This window comes from Colletes gigas, unplaced genomic scaffold (genome assembly GCF_013123115.1).
Source record: "Colletes gigas isolate AHSC1104 unplaced genomic scaffold, ASM1312311v1 Colletes_gigas_Sc00005, whole genome shotgun sequence".
Classification (NCBI taxonomy): Eukaryota; Metazoa; Arthropoda; class Insecta; order Hymenoptera; family Colletidae; genus Colletes; species Colletes gigas.
The window spans coordinates 4,830,140-4,852,028 of NW_025106634.1; the positions used below are offsets into that span (position 1 = coordinate 4,830,140).

Below are 21,889 nucleotides of genomic sequence, written 5' to 3' on the forward strand. Positions count from 1 at the left end.
AGATTTCTGCATCCAGCTCTTGTTAATAGCCCTCAGCCAGATAGCTAATATAAACATTCTCTTCTATCCTGCTTAAGTAAACTAGTCGCGTTATCGTATTAATGTACCGATATCTTTTATTATACTTTGCTTCCCTTAATCTGTTAAAGTTGCAGATTCTATTACATTGCTTAGATGCTTCTCCGCCGTTTCTATGTTTCTTGTCTTCCACGACTTCTTCGTTTTCTTACTTCGAACATTCCTCCAACGATACAGTGTCTCTTCTTCGAATCTTAAACTCCTGCTTCTTACTTCGATTTTATCTCCTCTACATTTTGATATCTTTTTTCGCTAACTTACGTAGCCAATAAAACTGTTTTTTTACGACTCTTTGGTTGTTAATGAATGTAACCTGCGTATCTAAAAATTTTTCTCGAACGTTCACCGTGCAGAGGCGAGAGTTGCACTCCGCAGGCCGTTCAAGGAGCTTCGCGTCAGGCGGCAGGAACATTGTTGCGAGTCGGGACTTCCGGCACTCCGATTACGTTTCGACACAAGTTACCAATTGTCGCTGTTGATGAATCGCTGCTTCTTTATCGGGCACGATTAGTTTGCACGGAGCCTGCAACCTCCACTTCCGGTTCAGTTTCGATGTTGATACCGGTACGCAGAATCGCGAGATTAGATGTCGAGAAATTAACTTCATTTCCAAACACATGCAACATTGTATATATGGGCTCTCGCGATTAAACCATGTTTACCGAGCTAACATTTCGCGCAGACTTTATTATACTTTGCGTGTATTTAACACGGATTTACGGATTGTTTTCTTTTCGTACAGAAGTATTGTCGATTGTGAATTATAATTCACGACTTTGAATCCACAACGTGGATGCGCGAACTATTGTATTTAAATCGTGTATTCCACTACATATTGGGCATCGTCCGACCGCCGGCTAAAGGTACGCGGGGTCAAGTTGTGCAATAATTAGCAAGCTAACGACTCGCGAACTTAAAATTTCATCACCGATCGTATTAATTCGACAACGTTTGTATTCCGGGAACTACACAAGGTTGTACAAACTTGATATTCGGTGCATCATAATGTAACGTACCGCGTCGAATACACATTATTGTTTGCGTTTCTGTAGAATTCTACGTTTGTGCTGTTCGTCGGACGTTGTGGCTCTGCTGATTTTGAAACGTTTCGAAAAGTTACAGTGCGACGCTCGCGACTATGTTTTCGATTCAACGAAGTGCGGTACGCGATTGTGGACAAAATGTTGCCGTGGCCAGGGGCCTAATGCTCGAGTCGGGATCGAAAAGACACCGGGGAGCACGGAAAGCAGCCGGATCAGGAAAGTCACGGGACACCGAATTCGTAATGGTCCGTTTACAAGCGAGCGGTGAATTTATTGCGCCAGGCGTACACATCGCGGTGCCCGCGAACCAATGATTTATACCGTGAGAAAGATTAGGCATTCGCGGCCTGAACCCTTGCACCACTACCGTTACGCGAGAACGTGTGCCTCCGTCCGCTGGTAAAATAGTAACGACTCCCGGTAAACGACAATTTCAATAAATTATCTCGGCAGCCGCGCGAACGATCAGAGATCGCCGTCGTCTCGCCTTTCCCCGAATGCTTCGAACACCGATTACACCGAGATCCCTGCAGTCCCTCCCTCCCCCCTTACCCCCCTTGACTTTGCATTCTCTCGCCTTCCGTTGAATTTGCATCGACGTGTTCAGTCTGCCGCGACCCGTCCCGCAAGCGACGAGAATGCACGGAACGAGACTTCTTTCGGTAGGTAAAAACTGATCGAACACCGACGTGTCCCGCTGGAGCTCGCCGATTCCCATTGTTCGCCATTTTTAGACCGTCGCGAGCCCCGAAGAATTTTCGACTCCCGGCGCTGCGCGGTCCACCGTAGCCTTTCGATTGTTCGAACCACGAGGTGGTATTCCGGTCCGGGCTTTGTTATTTTTCGAAAGGAAAACCGTAAGACCGTTTCGTATTGGGATTCCGCGCATACATTCTCTGATATTTCGAGCATATACAGTATTTTTTTCGGGTAAGAATAACGAAAATTGAACGAGCTTCCAAGTTCCCAAAAGGGGAATGTTTTAGTATATTAAAAAAAATTGTTGAAATCGATATTTTTTAAAATTCATAATTCGTGCAAGAGAGACACGTTTGCTGAAGATTCCCTCCAAATTTGAAGTAAATCGGCTTACTAGATACGGAGATATCGCGGGAGCCGAAATAAAAAAATAAGGTTTTCAGAAAAGCGTGTGCAAAATTGTTAAAATCTTCGTCATTTTTACGAGTAGAAGCAAATGCTTTTGCACACATTTTCTCGAAGCCTTTTGCTCGAATAATACAAAATAAAAAAAGAATCGGTTATCTCTTTATATGAAATATGGCGGATTCAATTTTGTTGGAAGAAGAGATCGATTTCGGGTCATCTTTTGATCTTGTCCACCTTGCGTTTCAACTTTCCTTTTCTTGGACACCTGTTCGTTGAAAGCGCTTTTCCATTAAAGAAACGGAATATTAAAAAGGTTGTATAGCTACATAATTAAGATGTCCCAGAAAAATATTCGTTTCAGAGCGTTCAGTTACTAACCGATAGTCTTCTGCCATTGTTCTGAAACCAATTGCGTTCCTTCGCAACGCCATGTTGTTTCCTCGAGCGATTACGTTATAATTGGTAAATTATTGCCCGTTCGAAAACTGCGCCATTGCTCGAAAAAGGTGTTAACAAGGCGGAGCAAAGTCCAAACCATACATTGGTAAAATTGTAGGATTATTTGGGGCAACTCTGTGGTTCCTATTTATGTAATCTCAAGAGGATACCTTGACAGCGACGTGCTCTCAAGGGTTCACACGCCTTCGTGTCAGGGATAGCCAACTTGTCAGGATTCTATTTCTCACAAGTATAACCAATCGGAGTTCTCGGTATGATACGGTATGGCTAACGAAGGAAACCAAACATTCGCGAGACTAAACACTCACGGTACAAAAATAAAGGTGGGGAGCGTTCTAAGAATATTCCCGTGTTGCAAAATGTTATTTACGACTGGACGGGGCGACGTTACGAGTCTCTAACTCTGACGTTCTATTGTAGAATTAATATAAATAAACGGACACTTTTAACACGAACGAAATCCTCGAAAGGTCGAGTTACTTTTACGTAATTGTCCCTTTGCTTAGCTCCGTGTGGCCGTAAAGAATCAATGACCGTTCGCGGGAAGAAGAGGGCACGAGGAGTTTTGTTTCTCGCCTCGCAACCGTACCGCAACATCTAACACGCTGCTTCGCGATTACAAAGTAACTCTTCGACGCGATAAGCGGTATCGCGTTAATACGTGGCGAGGCCCCACGTTCCTGTGTATGTTTAATAAATAGAATAGAGGCGTACGGGGGGTCCGTATACACCGCGGAGAATACGATTATGCCGACGAGGACGAAAGTATCGCGCGACAATGCGTAGAGACACAGGCACCCGGTATCGTTCGGCTGACGGCGTTAGCAAATGACGCCGGATGCGCCATTGTATCGTCACCGGTTCTCTTCCGATAACGCCACTCACACAGTTAATCGCTTTACGGCGAACCTTCGGTGTCCGATGGCGGCACGGCGATCCTCGATCCGCCTTTGGCTCGCTTTTGTCAAGAAACGCGTGCAAAACCTTTTCCCGCTGGACGATCTCTCCATAGCCGCGAACGCGATTGTCGCCCCTAGTCGATCCACGGGCTCGATAACGTCTCGATCCTTCCCCCTCGATGTCGCGAAACCGACCGAGGGAGCCGTAACGATTAGCAACGAGCGAATTAATTTAGCTGGATAGCGCTCCACCACCGGGAAATCCCCGTGAGAACCGATCTCGCGTGGTCGCTCGGACACGATACTCGCCTGTGCAGTAGTCCCTCGCTCGTTGCCCGAGTTCTCACCCCGCCGACACGACGCCCAGGCTGTCACACTATTTTCTAGGTAGTACTTTCAGCGAACGTATACCTTTAGAAGTTCATTTACAGAAAGTAGAGAAAGTACTCGTAAATCGCTTCGAGTTTCTTTGTAATCCTTCAATTAGCTCCGCGAGAAGAGATAATACAGACATTGGAACCCTGTGTATTTACATAACACGTTCCAGCTTCTTATGCAACGAGTGATTTAGTCATTTTCGTGAGCAATTTTTCAATCGTTTCGAACAACGAATTCATTTACTTCTAAAAGAAGGTCTCTTCTTGCGGCTATCTTCGAGCTTCAATTAGCCTTATCTATAACGCATAACATTCTTTAACGGATCGAAGTGGTTCAAGGTATCGCACAGATCAGATACTCGTGCAAAGAATTGTTAAACAAGAAGGAAGGTAGTAATTTTGAAACTCTCGTTAAGAAACACCTAGTATTAGTAAACTGTTCGTGTCACGTGCGCGAGTCGAAAGCATTGTTTATTGAATCGACGGTTTCGCAAGAACGAAGTGCAATTTGCAATTCAATAATTACGTCCGTGTTTTTGCTTCGTAATTGTTGTCGAATCCCTCGGTTTGTGAAGCGGGAAATTCAGCCAACAATAATAATAACGTACGTATCGACGAGTTGCAAAGCTTCTTAATCGGTTGCCAACTCCAATTTCTGAATTGACGAAATGAATTTTGAATATTTTGCGGCGACTGGAAGTTAGACAAAGTCCCTGGGCAGGCAGGTGATGTCCACGTTTGGAACACGACCGAGATTTTCGGTAAAATGGCGGCGGGCAGGTAGGGTCTATTTATCGGGGGATGTCTGGACGTAGCTCGTTTCACGGCGGAAACGAATCGACCGGCCTTAAAATAAATTCCGTCGTTAACGTCCGCTCCGTTTACGCTCGTTCCTGGCCGAACGGTCCCCGTTGCTCGTTCGGCTCGATCGAGCCGTCGGAATTATGGCAGCGCAACCACCGTAGCGGCCGCCACTATATCTTTCACGTTTCTCGGAACGATTCCATCCTACGCGGCGAGAGGAGGGATGGTCGAGCTAAACAGGGACTAACGAGACCATGGTGGGAACATAAGTGAGTGCCGCGAGGCCTAAACACACACGCTAGGAAAGTCCATCAATCTGGGCTCGAAGTCAATATTGACTCGGCTGGGCCTCGTTGCAAAGAGGGCATCATCGACGCGCGTAAACCGAGAGAAAGAGCGAAACGACCGGTCCCTTTTCTTCTCGCCAGGACACGCGTGACAAATGCTCCGTGTGCAAACACCGGCGCATCTGTGTCCACAGGATAACCGATTCTCTCTCGGATCTATAAATCGTGGAAACGCGCATCGGAGGTCCTTCTGGTTCGCGTATTCGGCTTTCTTTATCCTCCTTCTCGGACTCCACGACGCGACTCCCTATTCCGGCCTTTTTCCGTCCCGCCACGACACCGCAATTTCCCAAGACGTTCTTCGATTTCTGTTTTTTTTTTTTTATGCAAACCCGTTTACTCGAATAGCGAATAAGATAATTCAAGATTACTTGATCGGGGAAGAGTTGTGAATTTCAACAAGATTACAAAAATAAGTCTAAGATCAGAAAATTGTCCAGTTTTCATCTGGCAGTGAACGTGTTACCATTACTGTACGCACTAGTTCAGATCCTGAGGCGCATACATAAATCTGTAGTAATCCTATTTAAAAACAAGTCTTTTTCCAAATATATTTGAACGAATTGCCCTACCAATCCCCTAAAAATTACAACCACGCTTAAGTCGAAATTTGAATATAACAGATAGTTCCCAGATCGAGTCGTGAGGGTCGAAAGTCGAGATTTCGTCGGGGAATCGCGCGATCGCCGGGTGGGGAAAAGGCCATCGGTCGATGTGCCGTCGCGATCGCGTGCCTTTTCGTCGTGTCCAGGTCCCCGACGATGTCCTCCAGCGTAGGGGACCGTTCTTACCCGTCCAGAAGAAAGGAACAACGCGGATCGGCGAGGTTGTTACGTGTTCCCACGTCGACGCGACTGTTACATTGTGCATATAAATCGCGTCATAAAACGCGTGTATCCCGGGGGCTGATACGCTCACCGCGCGCCCAGAGAGACCGGTGTACTGGTTTCTAGTCGCTCGTCCCCGGCATCCGTTCCCGACCGTTTCCACCCGAGGACTTCCAGTTTTTTCCGCCGACGGGATCGGACGTCCATCGATCATCCATCGTCGAGTCGCTGCCCCGCCGCGCGTACTACGCGTAGCGGTTTTTCGTGGAGTCCGCGGACACAGGTATGCGAGCCTACCAATGGCCTTGCCCGTGAGCGGAATCGAGGAGAATTTTCTGCAAACACAAGGTGTCACTCGACGCTCGGTACGGTAAAACCCCTTTCGACGATGTCTCTCGTTCCATCACCAGATTCACCGATGCCAGACGTCGTGGTCAAGAGTTATTTTTTAAATAAGTTACACAAAATGGAGGTAATCGTTAGGAACGCGATGAGTTTTGAGTAATCCTCGCGTTAGCGCTAGATTCAAGCAAGCTTTAACCCCTTGACGTACAATTCAATTTTAAATAAGTTTCAAAACGTGTACTATTTGATTTTGTTTAAATTTCTCCGTACAAGGAATAAAAATCGTTGATTTTAATATACATATAAGACTTGTCGTCAAAAACTTCTAACGAGTCAGACTCGCGACTGCACTGCAAGAGGTTAAGAAAGGCCCCTGCAGGCTCTGCCGTGCTGCCAGCGCGGTATTAGCGGCGTTAACGACGGAAAAAATCCGTAAACGAGTTAATAAACCGTGCATGGGGCAGTTCTCATAGCCGTGAATCGTGTCGTAACGCGTCGGTCGGTACGCTACGACGGGCCCGCCTTCCGTTTTCGCGTGGCTGGCAATTAGCATGCACGGAGGAACAAACGAGCGAGCGTATCGAGCTAATGCTTTCGATATATATCGATCCCCCGGCGCACGAATAATTATCTCCCGCTACCAGCGCGCGAGAGGGCCCCGACGACGCCTCCGAACGCTACTTTAAAGGCGACGACGGGACCCAGGGCCCCGGAGGCCCCTTGTGCCCCAAGGGTGATATAGTTGCCGACCGGGTCGGTTTGCACGGTTGCCTCAGCACTCTCGATGCGATCGCGTGGAGTAACTCAGGGACTGCCCGGCTGCTTCTTCCCCGGGCCCTAGGACTGAATTATGGCCCGTGGCCGCGGACACTCGCCAACACGCTTCGTCGTTTAACCCCTTGCCCGATCCTGAGCCCCGAAGCGCATTCCTCGCCTCCCGTCCTCTGGTTTTCTCGCGAACCCGTGGAATCTTACGATTCCCGGTGAGAACGCCCGCCGGCCAGAGTACATCTGCCCCGCGCGTTTGTTGCTCCTCGGCCGTTTCCTCTTCTTCGTCCTCGCCTTCGCCGGCCAGAGGCATTGAATCTTGCCGCGGGAATCGCGTCATGTTCGGTACAGCGCTCGTACGTACGAGTTTTTAGGGGATTCGCGCCTTGTTCCCCCGCGGGGAAACACGATACGGGCTTTTTCTATCCGGAGAGCATAGCGCAATGAGCATTGCATTCAACTTTGTACGTATCGATGGGCAGGCCATCCCAACGATAACTTTTTCCGCGGAATATTAACCTGCTACTGGGGTAATTTATAGCGTAACGCTAAACGCAAAACGCAATACTCTCAGAGTCGCATCGAGTCGCAGAGGGTTAACCAGCATCGACCAATATTGATCATTAGTCGAGGGCCTACAGTGTCGACCCTTTCAACATTGAATATCACTGCCCCGTCACTGTATATAAGTACCATGTGGGTGTGGATCGATCCTCAACCATTCCAAGAATTCTTTTCAATACGAGAAACTAATTCGAATTAACGCTGACCCCGAAAAGGTAGAAGCCAGAAGTTACCATTTACTTCGGCGAAGTTAAAAGGGGTATCCAGCACGTAAATTATTGTTTTTGCAAAAGGTACACGGCATCGGGAAAGAATTCCTTGCACAGGGAACTTAATTACACGCATATACCGCTTCGTGACAATTTGTTTTGCGTCGATTCTTACGACACTGTTCAATTATGGTCCGTGCGTCGTTCTTGCGACACGGATCCATAGTTACGACACGTTAACGAGAAATCAATCGACGCGCGTGTTGTAAATAATTGCAAATGAACAGGGAAATACGATAGCAAAGCTGGTACACGATTTATTTACTTTCCCATCGACTCCTCTTTACTTTGTGGATTTCGTATGCAAAAGCAGGATTACGGAGTTGATTCGTAGTCGTTGGACGAATAAAAATTTGTAGATATTCGCACGGGCACGGTTTCACTGATGACCGCTATAAATGGCCATTCGTGTACAGGGATAATTTCGGGGGCGGTCACTATGGTGACCCATCGTCGCAAAAGGGTTAAGTATGCAGGAGTTCCAAGGTTATCGCCCATTCAGGGCACCGACCGTGTCCGGAACAGTTTAACTTTGGTGATCGTATGGAAACGAATTCTAATTTAAATAACGTTTGTTTCACAATGAAGAATACAGCACGGTACACGAATATGATATTTACATCGATTATCGTGGTGTTAATGCATGAGCACACGCCGTCCATAAATATTGAAATGCTCGCAAAAGAGGAATATATAAGAAACTTTATTATATCTCAGAACTCGGATCAATATTACACTTTGATGTCATCAAGTACAGTCGTTTAAAGAAAACCTTTGGGAAAATTACATTGATATTCGTTGTTCTACATATTGAATACAATGCGATGGGACAAGAAAACACGAGCAACGTATTTAAAAGCATTTTTTTGTTCCCCTCGGGTCACGCTCCCTACTTTTTAAAACACCGGGTTACACGATTACATTAATCATTTACATAGCATACCATTAAACCTAAACAGCTACCTATGCTATAGAAGAAAATCGGTGCAAAACGTATCCACTCTGCGTCACGAAGGCCAACGTAGTTCTTTCTCAGCATATTTGGTAGAGATCCTAAACGAAGAATCAGTTCTCCTAACCCAGCACCCGTCTCAAGTACGCGGCGATCTATCGATCTACGAGTTCGGTAACCGAGGCTGTCGACAAACTCTGTTCGATCGATCGCGGCGGGTCGCGGTCGCGATTAAAATATCAGCCCGTGTAAGCCGCGATGGCTTACACATCCTCGCGCGCGCATTACCGAATCCGAGGATCGAAGGGCGGTGCTCGCGCGCGCGCGCGCGCACTATCGAGTTTTATCGTCGATCGAGACACAGAACACCCTGCCCCTCCGGGATCGAGCCAACGGTCGCGCGAGCCGCGGTTATAACAGCACGTGGTCGGCCAGGTTTGCGCATACAGTGATCCAGCGGCAGGCAGTTGGAGCTGGATGCGTCGCGAACGGGTCCAGGACACGCATTAACGCCCGGCTCTCGATGCCATAATGCGCGGTGGGTCACGTTTTTCGTAGCGACACAATGCGCGCGGCTGGCTTTCGACAATATGTTCCGGGGGCCATCGAAACGAGCCGACCGACGGATGGATGGATGGATGGATGCGGACGGGACGGATTGATGGCTTGGGAGCCTGCGGGGAAGTTCGTTGGGGGTTTGTTTAGGCCCGGGGCGCGAAAGCCACTCAACCCGCTAATCTATTTAGCCGTGCTGTTTGATATGGAATTAATGAGGACCCCACCATACCCCCCCTCGCCCCTCTGCATTATGTACGGGCCTGATTTTCGGTTTACCTTTCCCGTGAACAGGGGTGGGGGATGTTTGGTGGCTCGACTCCGGCAGTTGCTCTGCCTTTTGGGAAAGTACACCGGGGTGTCGGCTTTGGGTGTGGTTCTTTCGCGCAGCTGCCGGACGAATCGCGTTGCCAGCGATTATCGAGATCGAACGGTGCCACAGAGGCGTTTCATTGTTTCGCGGATCGGAAACAATCGGGTCGGCAGGTGTCCGTCAAAGCTGATGTCTGTTCCAAGGATTTAGGGGAACTCGTGCCTTAGGTTGATCTCTGCATTCGAGCTTGAAATTTCTCGACGAAACAAACCACCTAGGGTAAACGTTTAATAAGCGTGTTTACTTATAAAAAAGGATGTACTAATATATTTTTGACATCTAGGCAATAGGCGATGTTATCTTGTATTTTTGCTTTGGACGTTCTATCTTGTAGATTCATATAGCAGATGGTTGGTCGTTATGATTTTGTTGTGTAGGTTATAGGTTCGTAGTTTGGTTTTTTTCATTAGCTATTCGTGTATGAGTTTACAGCGTCCTGTTCCTTGTAGCCTTTCGTCTTCATATTATTAGTGGATCTCTAATATATTCCTTGTTTGCTATACTTTTCCCAAATTGATCAACCAACCGATACAAATAATATTCGAATAAAATTCTACAAGCGTCGTATCAGCTGAATCGAGGCGGTTGATGCAGCAAAATAGGAACCTAGCAGTCCGTCCGACACGAGAGACCGAGTGACGATTAAAACGTTGTGTCGAAGTGGATGCGAGCGCTCCGACGTCGGTCGTCGTCAGCGAATTCTCGACGCGTCGTCGGTAGCCTTCTCGTGAGCAAACTTTGGCTATGTTAATGCCGCTGGTGTGTACCCAGCTCCGGCCGAGTGAGACGTTAACGCGTGTTGTCCGACCGGCAGAATGTACGCAAACGCAAAAACACACCATCGACGACGAGTTTTCCGATTTTGTAATCGGCTAACGGCGCGACCCGGCGTCGTTGAACGCGAACACGATGTCGAACATAAATCTGGGGGGGGGGACCGAACGGGTCGAGAGGTTGAGGTAAATATTAAGCCCGCGATGTGGAAGAAAAAAAGAAAAAAAACATCACCGAGAATGTAGTTAACGTGTAACGCGAGAAGGCAAAGAGGGAGAGAGTGGGTGACCTGGAACATAAGCGTAGCCAGGGTTGTTTGCTCAGGTTCCGTGGTCGCCGTGAGTTTGAAGCAAACAGTGTTAATGTACGCCTCTATTTAAAATAATTCTGTTGAACGTCTCGGCGTGTCTCGTTCCCCTCCTTGGCGGTGCGCGCGAATTAGCCTACTCTTTCGACGCCCGTTTTATACTGACATTACGTAATGGGAGTACCTCGAGCCGGAGAAGTGCTTCGTGTTTAGACGATAGACCGACGAACAAAACCGTACAAGTGTTATGCTGTTGTTGTATCACCGATGACGCGACGCTGTATCATTTAGTTCACACAGTATTACGTGATTTTTAAGCCCGAGGCCCCTTTCGACAAATTTATTCTTCCGGTCTTTGGTGTAATCTTCGAAAGCGGGTTCTTTTAATAAGTCGTGTCGGATAGCGATCGAGGACCAACTCGAGGGTGCAGAAGATACATGAAAATGGTCGATGCGTTGCTTAACACGTTGACCCCTCAAATTGTCTGCGAAAACGATACTTTGCTTTTGACAATTGGAAACTAGCATACCCACGATTTATACCCAGATTTATTTTCATTAACATTTAATCCTTTAGCTCCTTTGTGAGAATTGTGTTGATAAAGTTTCCTATATTTCAGCAAAGTTGCCGGTGGTTTGTCGACGTTTTGCGCTGACGGATTCGTTCGATTGCGTGTTTCAGTGCCCTGTGACAGTGAGCTCGTCGTTGGCGTCGTCCTCGGCCTCGCCGGTATCCGGTGCGATACTGAGTGCAAGCGGTTCGTCGCTGGTCAGCGTAGCAGGCACAACCACGAATCATCCCCTGGGCGTAGCTGCCGGTTTGTCGAACGCGAGGATGGCGGTGACCAGCGCGGTGGTTCGGCCGCCAGGCAGCCCGACCACCTCGGTCAGCCCGTCCCAAGGACACCCGCCGCCGACGACCGGCGGCCCAACGCCGACCGGAAGGTGTTGCGACACCGGAAGACCGATCTTCACGGACCCGTTGACGGGCCAGACCGTCTGCTCCTGCCAATACGAGCTGCTCGGCGGTTATCAACGGCTCGGAGCCCTACCGACGGCCGCGCTATCCATGTACAGCGCGCCGTATGCGGCTGCGGCCGCGGCCGCCGCCTCCGAGGGCATGGCCGCGTACTTCCCGAGCCTGGGGGCCGAACAAGCTCCATTTTACACGCCTACGGTAAGTCACGTCGGAATCGAATCGATTAAAACCTAAATAAATACTCCGAAAACACGTGTGGATTCGTCGGTTACATCGGAACTGCTCCCAACAGGAGCTACCCCCCAATGTCTGGGGAATTTGTCGAACAATATCTCAAATAAATAAGACAGGAAATTTGTATGGGTGATAGAATCGTCACAATATAAAATGAACAGACAAATTGCGATTAGAAAGGGTGCAACAAAGATTCTTGAGACCTGCAACCCGCAAGACGGCTACCCTTCGTCTTCTACGAACCGCAAGTTGCGCTTAATTTAAAAATCCTCGAGGTAGATTAGCAGCTGATCTTGCACTCTTATTTAGAATAATAAATTACTCGCGCAAGTGGGCACCCCTTTCGGAATTAATTACATTTTATATTCCATCCAGATCGTTCAGGTTGCCAGTGTTCTACGATACCTTTATCCCATTGCGGATGTTGCGGTACAATTAATCGCGTTATCATATCTGCAAACCAGCACGATAATTGTTTAAATTCCTTTCTAAATCATTATTGTATCAAAGCTTCGAACTAAATTGAGTCTACCTACTGTAACGCGCGGTAAGAGTACATTTTTTCAAAATTCCCCGACCACTGCATCCAATATTATATCCGATGAGGAAATGGAAGGAATCCTGCCACGCCCATTGTTGGAAAAATTCCAAGATCGCTGGTACTACCAAGGAAAATCGAGACTAATCGATCCCGCGATACGATAAGTAGCAATTTAAAATGGAGGATCCCGGGTACGCGTGAAATTTCCCGATTTTCCATTGGACTCGAAGCAACGGGACGATAACGTTGATGGTGTATTTACTTCCGAACGACCGCGATACAGATAATTTGAACGAGCACAGAATTGATTTCCAAAATTAATGGCGACCGATGAATAACCCGACGCGGAGAATCGCCGCAGCACGTGCATTATTTCCCAACTAAGCTCTCTATCTACCGGATCTTCACAGCATATTCCTCCCGATTCGCCGTGCTATGTTTAATTATGCTATCACGGCTCGTCCGAGCGTTATACCGCGTAATAAACGTCAGCGTAATACATTGCGCGCGCGCGCAAGCGCACTCTTCTTCGGTGTTTCGTTCGTTCCTCGACAATTTTAAAAGTTATTTTTATTGCATCCACCTTCTCGCGACGAATCTCGATCAACTTTTCGCGTTTCGCTCCAAAATTAAAAAATATTCGATAGCAAACCGTACTTGGACTTTTAAACGATCAACGATCGAAGTATTCAAATTTTTCCGCCGCAAAGAGTTAAAATGGCCCGCGGGATCTTCGGTTATCTCGGAGTCGCGCGTTTCATCGTCGCGATAAGGGGACGATCGTCGATCGGCCAACGTCTCCCGTCGTTGTTCTAAGCGGATATCGAAGTCGCGAAATTCGCGTCGCTCGGTTCTTTCCGCGTGGTTGCGATGCATTATACAATAATCGAGATGTTATCGCGAGCGAAGGTCCCGGACAGTGATGTTAATACACCCCGAGAGAGGAGGAAGAAGCCAACGGGTTACGGGGGATCTCGTGTATTCGTCCGTAGTCGGTGAGGTTATCGGACCACACACAAAGCGCATACACGAAGAAAATAGCCGCGAAGCGTAAATTTATGAATCCGTCCCGCGGTAACAGTGGGACACTGTCGTGTTCGAGCCGTCGCCGAGGCTGGCCTGTTATCGTCGCTCTTTATGATCGAGCTTAAGGGGCCTAGTGTATGGCGTTGCCTCCTCGTAACGAGGCAGCAGATTGCGCAGGTTGTCTCCGGCGTCGAGTACCTTCGTAGGTATTCGCGTAGAAAGTCATTAAGTATCGTTTTTAGTGGCTACGTTTATGCCCGACCCCCCACGATTCGCGCCGCCTACCCGAAAAATCGTTTCCCCGTTCTTGTTTACGCTTCCGTTCGACCGACTACGAACCTCCATTTTGGTCCTTACGCAATTCCTTTTCTCGATTTTAGCAGTGCATTACAAGCTATTTAGTCTCCTATTTATCGAAAGCAAATTGTACATATCGATGAGAAGGATCGAAAAGGTTAAAGGAAGTACCGGATTCGGAAATTTTAAATCAGCCCGCTCGGCGGTTACGACGACGAAGCACGAGCCGCGATTTTACAACTAAATCGCGACATTAGAGCCGAGAATTTGTTTCACCGCGAGCCCTCGGACGGAGCTTGCAATTAAACCGCGCGATTTTCTCTCTCTCTCTCTCTTTTTTTTCCTCTGCAAATATTCGAATCCCTTCGGCAGAAAACCTGGACCGCGCGCGATCAATTACACCTCGAACACGGTTGCAACGTTAAACGCCAAATAATTTTCCCGAATGTCCCGGAACGCTTTACATTTTCCCGGAGAATTTTATTCCGCGCATTACTCTCCTCCGCTATCGAGGTAAATCCGTGCATTTCCCCTCGAACGGGCGTCGCGCAACGTCCACTATTTTCGGCTGCTAATTACAGTCGGGCCAACGATGACTGCGCGATTCGAACACGGTGTATAATTAATGCCATTAATGCAAGACTAATGCATATAGAAGAGGCGAGAGAGAACGATACGGGGGAACGGGGTGAATGGGGGACGGGCTCGGGTTCTATGGTTCTATTATTCCAACGGTTGATGGAAGTTTAAACGGTGCTATACGGAGTCGTACTGCCGGGGTTACGGGTTAGAGAAACAAACAAGACCCGTCGCACATCGATTCCAATTATTATTATCGCCGTTTTGCCAGCCATTTTTCTCATTATCGTCGATGAATTATAAAGATTCGGCCGGGCAGACCGATATGCCGATTAATCGCGTCCTTCGAAAAATGGAGTTTTCCGTCCCTCGACGACTGCGGGGCCAGAGATTGGCCGCCATGTTTGCTTTTAGACGGCGGGGAACGTTAATTAAAAATTTCATTCGACCGCGTCGACGCGATAACTAATTTTCAGGGCACAACCGACTCGAACAAATTTACGATTTTCCTATTTTTTAGCGATCGTTGGTTTAATAACAGCACCGTACCCAATATGGATATTATTCGTATCGTATATGATTTCTCTTTTTATTACGGTCGCTCCGGAGGACAGTTTTTATTCGTGCCGCGATTAAACGACCGATCAGCAGTTTTAAACGACTCCCAATATATCGTACATCGAGGAATTCCTGTCCTTCTCGTACACGACCGCGCTAATTACTCGCGCAAGACGCTGTTACCCTATTAACAAGTATAATTAACAAGCATAATCTCGGTTGCAGGCTGCTGGCCTCGATCTGAAGGAAAATCTTGGGGCTGGAGCTGCAGCAGCGTGGCCTTATCCATCCGTGTATCATCCTTACGACGCCGCTTTCGCCAGCTATCCCTTCAATGGGTGAGTTTTGAAAACATTTTTTGAATTCTCTACGTCGAACAAACAAACGACAGTCGAAGACGATGGAAAATTTAGCAAACGAATCATCGATATATTTTAACACCATGATTTTCGGTAAAAATCTTATGTACCTTTCCAAAGGGAAACTCGAGGCATCAAATGTGTCTTTGGGTATGTTATTGACGTTTGATGGGGTTTGAATACTCTCGCGAGCCATTATTCGTACGAAACGTAAGATTTTTGTTATTTATAACAAGAATACCTTTCCAAAAGCGAAGCTCGAGGGATCGAACGGCTCCGGATGGAGCGTCGTTGGAGCAGAATTAGTCATCGCGATGTGACATCGCGCGGAAAGTTTTTCTCGTTGATTTTGCAATTATCTCTCGGCTCTACCACACACGCCGAATCCACGCTCCTGTTTTCACGGACCAAAGACCCGTGCAGCAACAACGGAACGGGTCCCCTTCTACCAGCGTACGTGGCTCTGTGTTTCTCGATCGGGTCGTGGTCGATGTGCCCGCGCTACACGGCCAGATAACGAGCGAGAGCAACACATAAACATTCCAATAAATTAGCGCTCCGTTGACCCGGGACTGTCGCCTTGGGCGTTTTTATTCTCGCGCTACGCGTTGGAATCGGTCAACGCGTGTCACGATGCGATCGGTGAAAGGTCTCGCCAGTTTTTGATAAATCGTGAATCGTATATCGGTCGCGGTCGAGATTGTGGATTCGGAGCGCGGGATGGAAGGTGGGAAAGCGCTCTTCCACACGGACCTCGCGATAATTAGTCACCCTATCAGCGTTTCCGTCTTTTCGGCCCGACGTTCGACATTTTCAATTTTTTCCCCCTTCTCCCATCTCTGGTTTTTTTTTCTCTTCTCGGTCGTCGAGCTCTCGTTATCAGCCTCGCTCGCACGTCTAGGAGAGCCGAACTGTCGCTCGAAACGATTTGTAACCGCGCTTTTACGACTTGTTAACGAGATCGTGGATTGTAAACAATTACAGAGCCGGGGAAACGGTTCGAACGATGAAGATTTTTCCCGTACCCGGGGGATGGACGAAATTGCCATTTATTGAAGATTAAAATTGAACAATGGAACCCATCCGTTCGACAGAAATTTTACTTATCTCCTGTCGCATACGTTCTATTAGAAAGGGACAACGAATTCAGCGTAAGCACGTGTAACGTAACTCACCTTTCGCGAGCTGTTTAAAACGTAATTATGCGATACCGTAAATTCCAATGGACAGCGAAATATCGATGCAGCTGTAAATATGCCAACAGGTATATATTTACGTCGAGTTAACGATGTAATAACAACTTGGACGTGACTGCAGAGATAGAACTCGAGGTCTCTTTATTTACACGTTCGATATTTTTAAAACTATAAACTTGAATTTTTAAATTCCCTTTCAAGCTCTTTGGACGCTTGTACCCCCCAAAAAATATACTCCAACATTTGTTAAACTTTGGTGATTGATGTATCAATAGAAACGAATGTTATATCTGCAATTTTGGATGTGTTCAAAATAATCAGCCGATTTCTTACTTCGTCTAAGAGAGTTTATAAATAAAATTCTTTAGTCTTTGAAAAGATTAATAGTTCTCGCTCTAAACTAAGATTTTTTATTCCCTTTTTCTGGAAAACTGAATATAAAAAGTTTAAGTCGCGGGTCGTATAATTACTTTTCAACAATGAAAAATATTTTAAAGACTACTCTTTAGTCGTACGAACACCAGTAATTACACCTCTGTGTTACAAGAAAACATATGCAGAAATGATAAGGAAACGGCAATTTACATGGATATAAGCTAAATGGTACATTTATGTTAAAAGAAACGTGGTTATATTAGCAACAAAATTGTTTCCTCGAATGACAGTATTTCACTTCCTTCAAAGATATTCAGCAACGTTTAGCTAACACACGTAAGATCAAAATTTACGATACCTCAACGTTGGTTACAGAAATTTAAGAAATACGTAAAATAGTCGATCGTGATCCTACAAATTCGATGTTCCCCGTCGTATCCTTGTAACGAACTCCAATATTGCGTATTTAAAACTCATTTTTCGTCACAGACAATCTACAACCGATTGCACGAATCCGAATATGAGCTACTCGCTGCTGCAAACGAGCTTTGTAATCTTCACTCCCGAATTTCGTAAACATACTACACGATCTCCTCGCGAGTAAATCGCTCTCGGTGTACAAAGTGTACTCTCGATTATTTTCCTCCGAACAAACACGATTAAACCGATTTAAAGAAATGTCCAATTTGTTCGTAAATATTCGTATAATACGATCCGTTTTTTCTAATATTCGTTATCTGGTCCGGCGAAACACGACTCGTGGATCACGTATGCGACCCGGTGGTCGTCGACGTCGACGTCGTCGGTCACCTCGTGGAATCTACGGTGCCGCGTGACGCACTTCCGGCGGAGACTGCTTCGTATGCAAGGAAGCGATCGGGTACTACAGCTTGCTTAGCATCCATTCGGTCTAGTCGCTTCGCGTACCGGGTCTTCCTTTACGGAGACCTACCGCCGGTCCAAACCGGAACCTCCACTCCGACGGCCCGGCAACAATTACCGGAAGATCGAGGATGCACCTGCGGGGCTCGAAATCCGCCCGTTGTATCGACCCATCCGCGCGAAACATCTTTCTCTAAACGACTTCTTGGAAATCATAATCGACATCGAATCGTCTCGAAAAATACCGCCATTTTTCTATTCGAGGGAAAATGTAAAGTTGAAAAAATGTAGCGACCGTACCAGATTCCAAGGCAAGGACGATTCGATTATGTTAATACGAACCTCGACGATTAGAGGAGTCCATATATCAAGTTTCCCCACGCAATTAATTCAACCGATTTTTTTTCTCAATCGATCGTTGCATGGACTCTGGTAATTAATTATCTCCTCACCCTAACTTCGCGGAAAATTGCGAACGAAGTCCGGCACGCAACCAGGTCTCCAAACTAATTCAAACGTTTAACCGTAGGACGATTTCTAGCCTCTCGATTCCATACGCGCGTATATCTAAATTAACCGCCGTTCGTTTCCATTTGCGTTTTCTTTTTCTGCACGCGTTACAGAAGTTTCGAACGGCCTCGTGCGTGCAAATCGTCCGCGGGGAACTCGAATAATTTCCAACGGCGCGAAACGTCTTATCGCTACAGCAACAAACCTAGTAATTAACATCTTTGGCGCAAAGTGGTTTCCAAGCGTTCGAGCGAAACTGCTCGTTTTCACGTTTTCGTAGAAAATATCGAGGCGATGGGAGATTATCGAACAACGATTTATGATCAACGAGAGGAACTGCGCTCTGAAATAATTCGATTCGAATAATTCGCGCGCGATATCGCGATGCTAACGAAACCGCATTGTATTTACACATTGTGTTTACAAGATAAGCAACGTCTTTTTCTTCCCTTTCGCGAATCGTTTGCACGCGCGACTATTATTTGTCGCGGCTGCTCGATACGTTATCAAAGCTTTCTCCCGGCGAATAATATAAATCCGCTGCTCGAGATACGCGAGCTTTTTAACCCTCTGCACTCCATTGGCGCCGACACGACTACATTCGTGGCGAGCACCGGAATTCAGTCCAGGTTTATGATAAAGCCAAATAGTAGTCACAACACAGACGAGGTATACGAGTAGTATAAAACAAATTTTTAAGAAAAATCGACAGGGGATAGGTGCCCAAATTTTTCGTCGAAAAAAATAATTTCAAATCGTTCTAAAAAAAATATTTTCGGTTCCGGAGGTCTATTACAATCATTTTTGGTGAACAGACATACCCTCAAAATCCTACGCATTTTCGAGAAAAAAATTCCGAATGGTGGGCAAATTTTTAGCAAAATTCAAACATTTCAAATCGTTCTGGAAAAATTATTGCTGGTCGCAGGGGTCTATTACAATCATTTTTGGTGAATAGACATACCCTCAAAATCCTACGCACTTTCGAGAAAAAAATTCCGAATGGTGGACAAATTTTTAGCAAAATTCAAGAATTTCAAATCGTTCTGGAAAAATTATTTTTGGTTGCAGGGGTCAATTGCAAACATTTTTGGTGAATAGACATACTCCCGAAATCCTATGCACGTTCGAGAAAAAAATTCATTTGATGTGAGGCCAGAAATGTTTCCACGAATTTTCATGCGCATGTTTAGAACATCATAACTTCTGAATAAAATGGCGGCCGTGAAATTTCGTTCCCCTCTGTTACGCACTATAACTGTTAAAGTATATGCCGGGGGCTAGTCTGGTAAGAAAAGCTGATGAATGAAGGGGAAATAGATCCGAAAGCAGCGATAGCGGCGCGGATAATCGACGAGGTGTGTGCCCAAGGATCCGTGTGGAGCATTATGCTCGGGCGTGCGCGGCGTTCGCTTAACATAAGCATACAAAAAGCCAATAATGCAGAGTTGGCATGCACGGCCGCGAGGTCTCGGGATCGTGCGGGTTAACGGTCTCGTCTTTCCGGCGGATTGGCCCTGCTTCCGGGGACATATAGGGTAAACAATAAAGAAACAACCAGGCCCTGGGTGTATCGGAATCGCTCGTTGTACGAACACAGGGCCGCATACGTGTACTCGTCGAGCTGTGTCCGGCTTACGGCTTCCTTCGATCGCCGACACGTATTATTAAGTGTGTCCGTACAACGACCGATGTGTCGGCACGCGCTCACGGGGCCCGAGCGCGTTTAAGGACGTCGTGACGATCCGCGAATCTTAATCGCGACGCATCGGTTCTCTGGCCGCCTGTGCGACCAACGCACACCTGTGCGTCCAAGCGACACGTCGCGACGATCGACGGGGGGATCGGGGGAGGGCTTCGATCCGGAGTTATGTTAGAGATTTTTCGTCCGGATGCATAAATCGTTGGCTTCGAGCGCGATGTAAATTTAACTCCATGGGTAAACGATACGTGGATGTTCGTTGTGTAAAGAAAATAGCAAAATAGTGTTTGGGGCTTGGGAGTCTGCTAGTAGGAGTGTCGAGTACTTGTGAGAGAGAACGTAGCCCTCTGGTGAGGAGAGCCGAGAACTGTCGCCACAGATACTATTCTGAGAGCAAAAGTTCTCGGACAACATCCTAGTTTGACAATATAGTGTCTTTTTCTGATCAGGTTTTCGAGAGATAAAGAGTTACACTTAAATTCTGAAAGCATAAGATTTAACTAAGATGGTTCCCTGTATAGAATTATTGCTTTAAACGATCATTAGACCCAGGTAGGCGCATTTCTCGATGATATAGAACGGCCTGGGATGCCCCGTTTGCCCGCGACAGAAATTGGCTCTCAGTGGAATTGATTTTCACCGATAGCTGTATCTGTTTCCAGTAAATTCGATAAGATTAAACATATATGTTCTTTTTTCATACGTAAATCCCTTGTGAAACTGGTCGTATACTCGAGACGAAAGTAACTACCAGGTTTATTGTGTCTATTATTTACCAACTCGTGGAGCGATACGTCGGCGATCCTATCGTAGGCCATTTAGCGTTGCCAACAGACGGTGTACGTCCCGACGATAAGATCGCTTATTTGATTTACGCTTCGAGTACGTTGCCAACCCCTTCCGTAGGCCCAGCCAAATATTTGCTGTCTTCGGTCGGGATGGAATTATATTGAATCACGATGCGTCCGATTCATCTAACGAGATTGTCGATCGACGGTACGATCTCGAATATACCGACGCGTTTATTTCTGTGCTTGTGTTTGCTCGGGCGCAGGGAATAGATGGGTTGTGCAATTGAAAAGATTTTTTATCGAACGATCTTTCTTCCCTACGATTCTACTTCACTCTAATATCGAATCTTTTGGTGTATCGCTGACCACCCTCAAGTTTAATTTAATTCGTTGTTGACTTCACCCATACTAGACAATAAATAAATAAATCACTGGGCGGTTCTATCGATCACGAGGCACCGTTCACGCGAAGGTTACAAATTCATTCCCTCGAATAACGTTCCCTGGAGGACTCGTTCGCTCGTCAAACTTGGAGCGATCCCTTCCATCCCTGTCTCTCTTTCTCTCTCTCGATCCGAGGCAAACTGGGAATATACAGGGCTAATGAGTCCAGGCCCAGGCGTATCCGCAGCTCACGGATGTGTCACGTCCCGGCGATGATGTACGGCCGTTTAATGACCCGGTTTTCGTCCTGCAGGGGGTGCTTTTTGCCAGAGCACGCGGCAAGGGTTGCACGGAGGGACGCGTCCGCCGAGTGAAAAGTCACCGACACGCGTTTTTCGTTAGTCTGGTATGAAAATCTACGCGTTTTGGTATTTTAATAAATAATAATATCGATATTAAGCCAGCTTTTAACATTAACATTTTCCAAGTTAACGTAGAACGTGTCCGCCGCCGCAGCAGCGAGCTTTCCCTCGACAGCCTTCTTGGACACGCAGATGACAGCGGTTCGTCGAGCTCGCGTTTTTCCCATTAGCGTTAATGGAGGCAGATTAGTCCTGTCGGGCGGTCG

At 46.9% G+C, this 21,889-nt stretch overlaps 1 protein-coding gene across 1 annotated transcript in view; it reads left to right on the forward strand.

Annotated features, from left to right (window-relative positions):
- The window catches only part of LOC122395445 (iroquois-class homeodomain protein IRX-6), a 42,022-nt gene that overhangs the window by 11,779 nt on the left and 8,354 nt on the right, over window positions 1-21,889 (forward strand). The window contains exons 2-3 of the mRNA XM_043393032.1: window positions 11,531-12,025; window positions 15,288-15,400. Of these exons, the coding sequence (XP_043248967.1) occupies window positions 11,531-12,025; window positions 15,288-15,400 (608 nt within the window). The remainder of the gene's footprint in view (window positions 1-11,530; window positions 12,026-15,287; window positions 15,401-21,889) is intronic.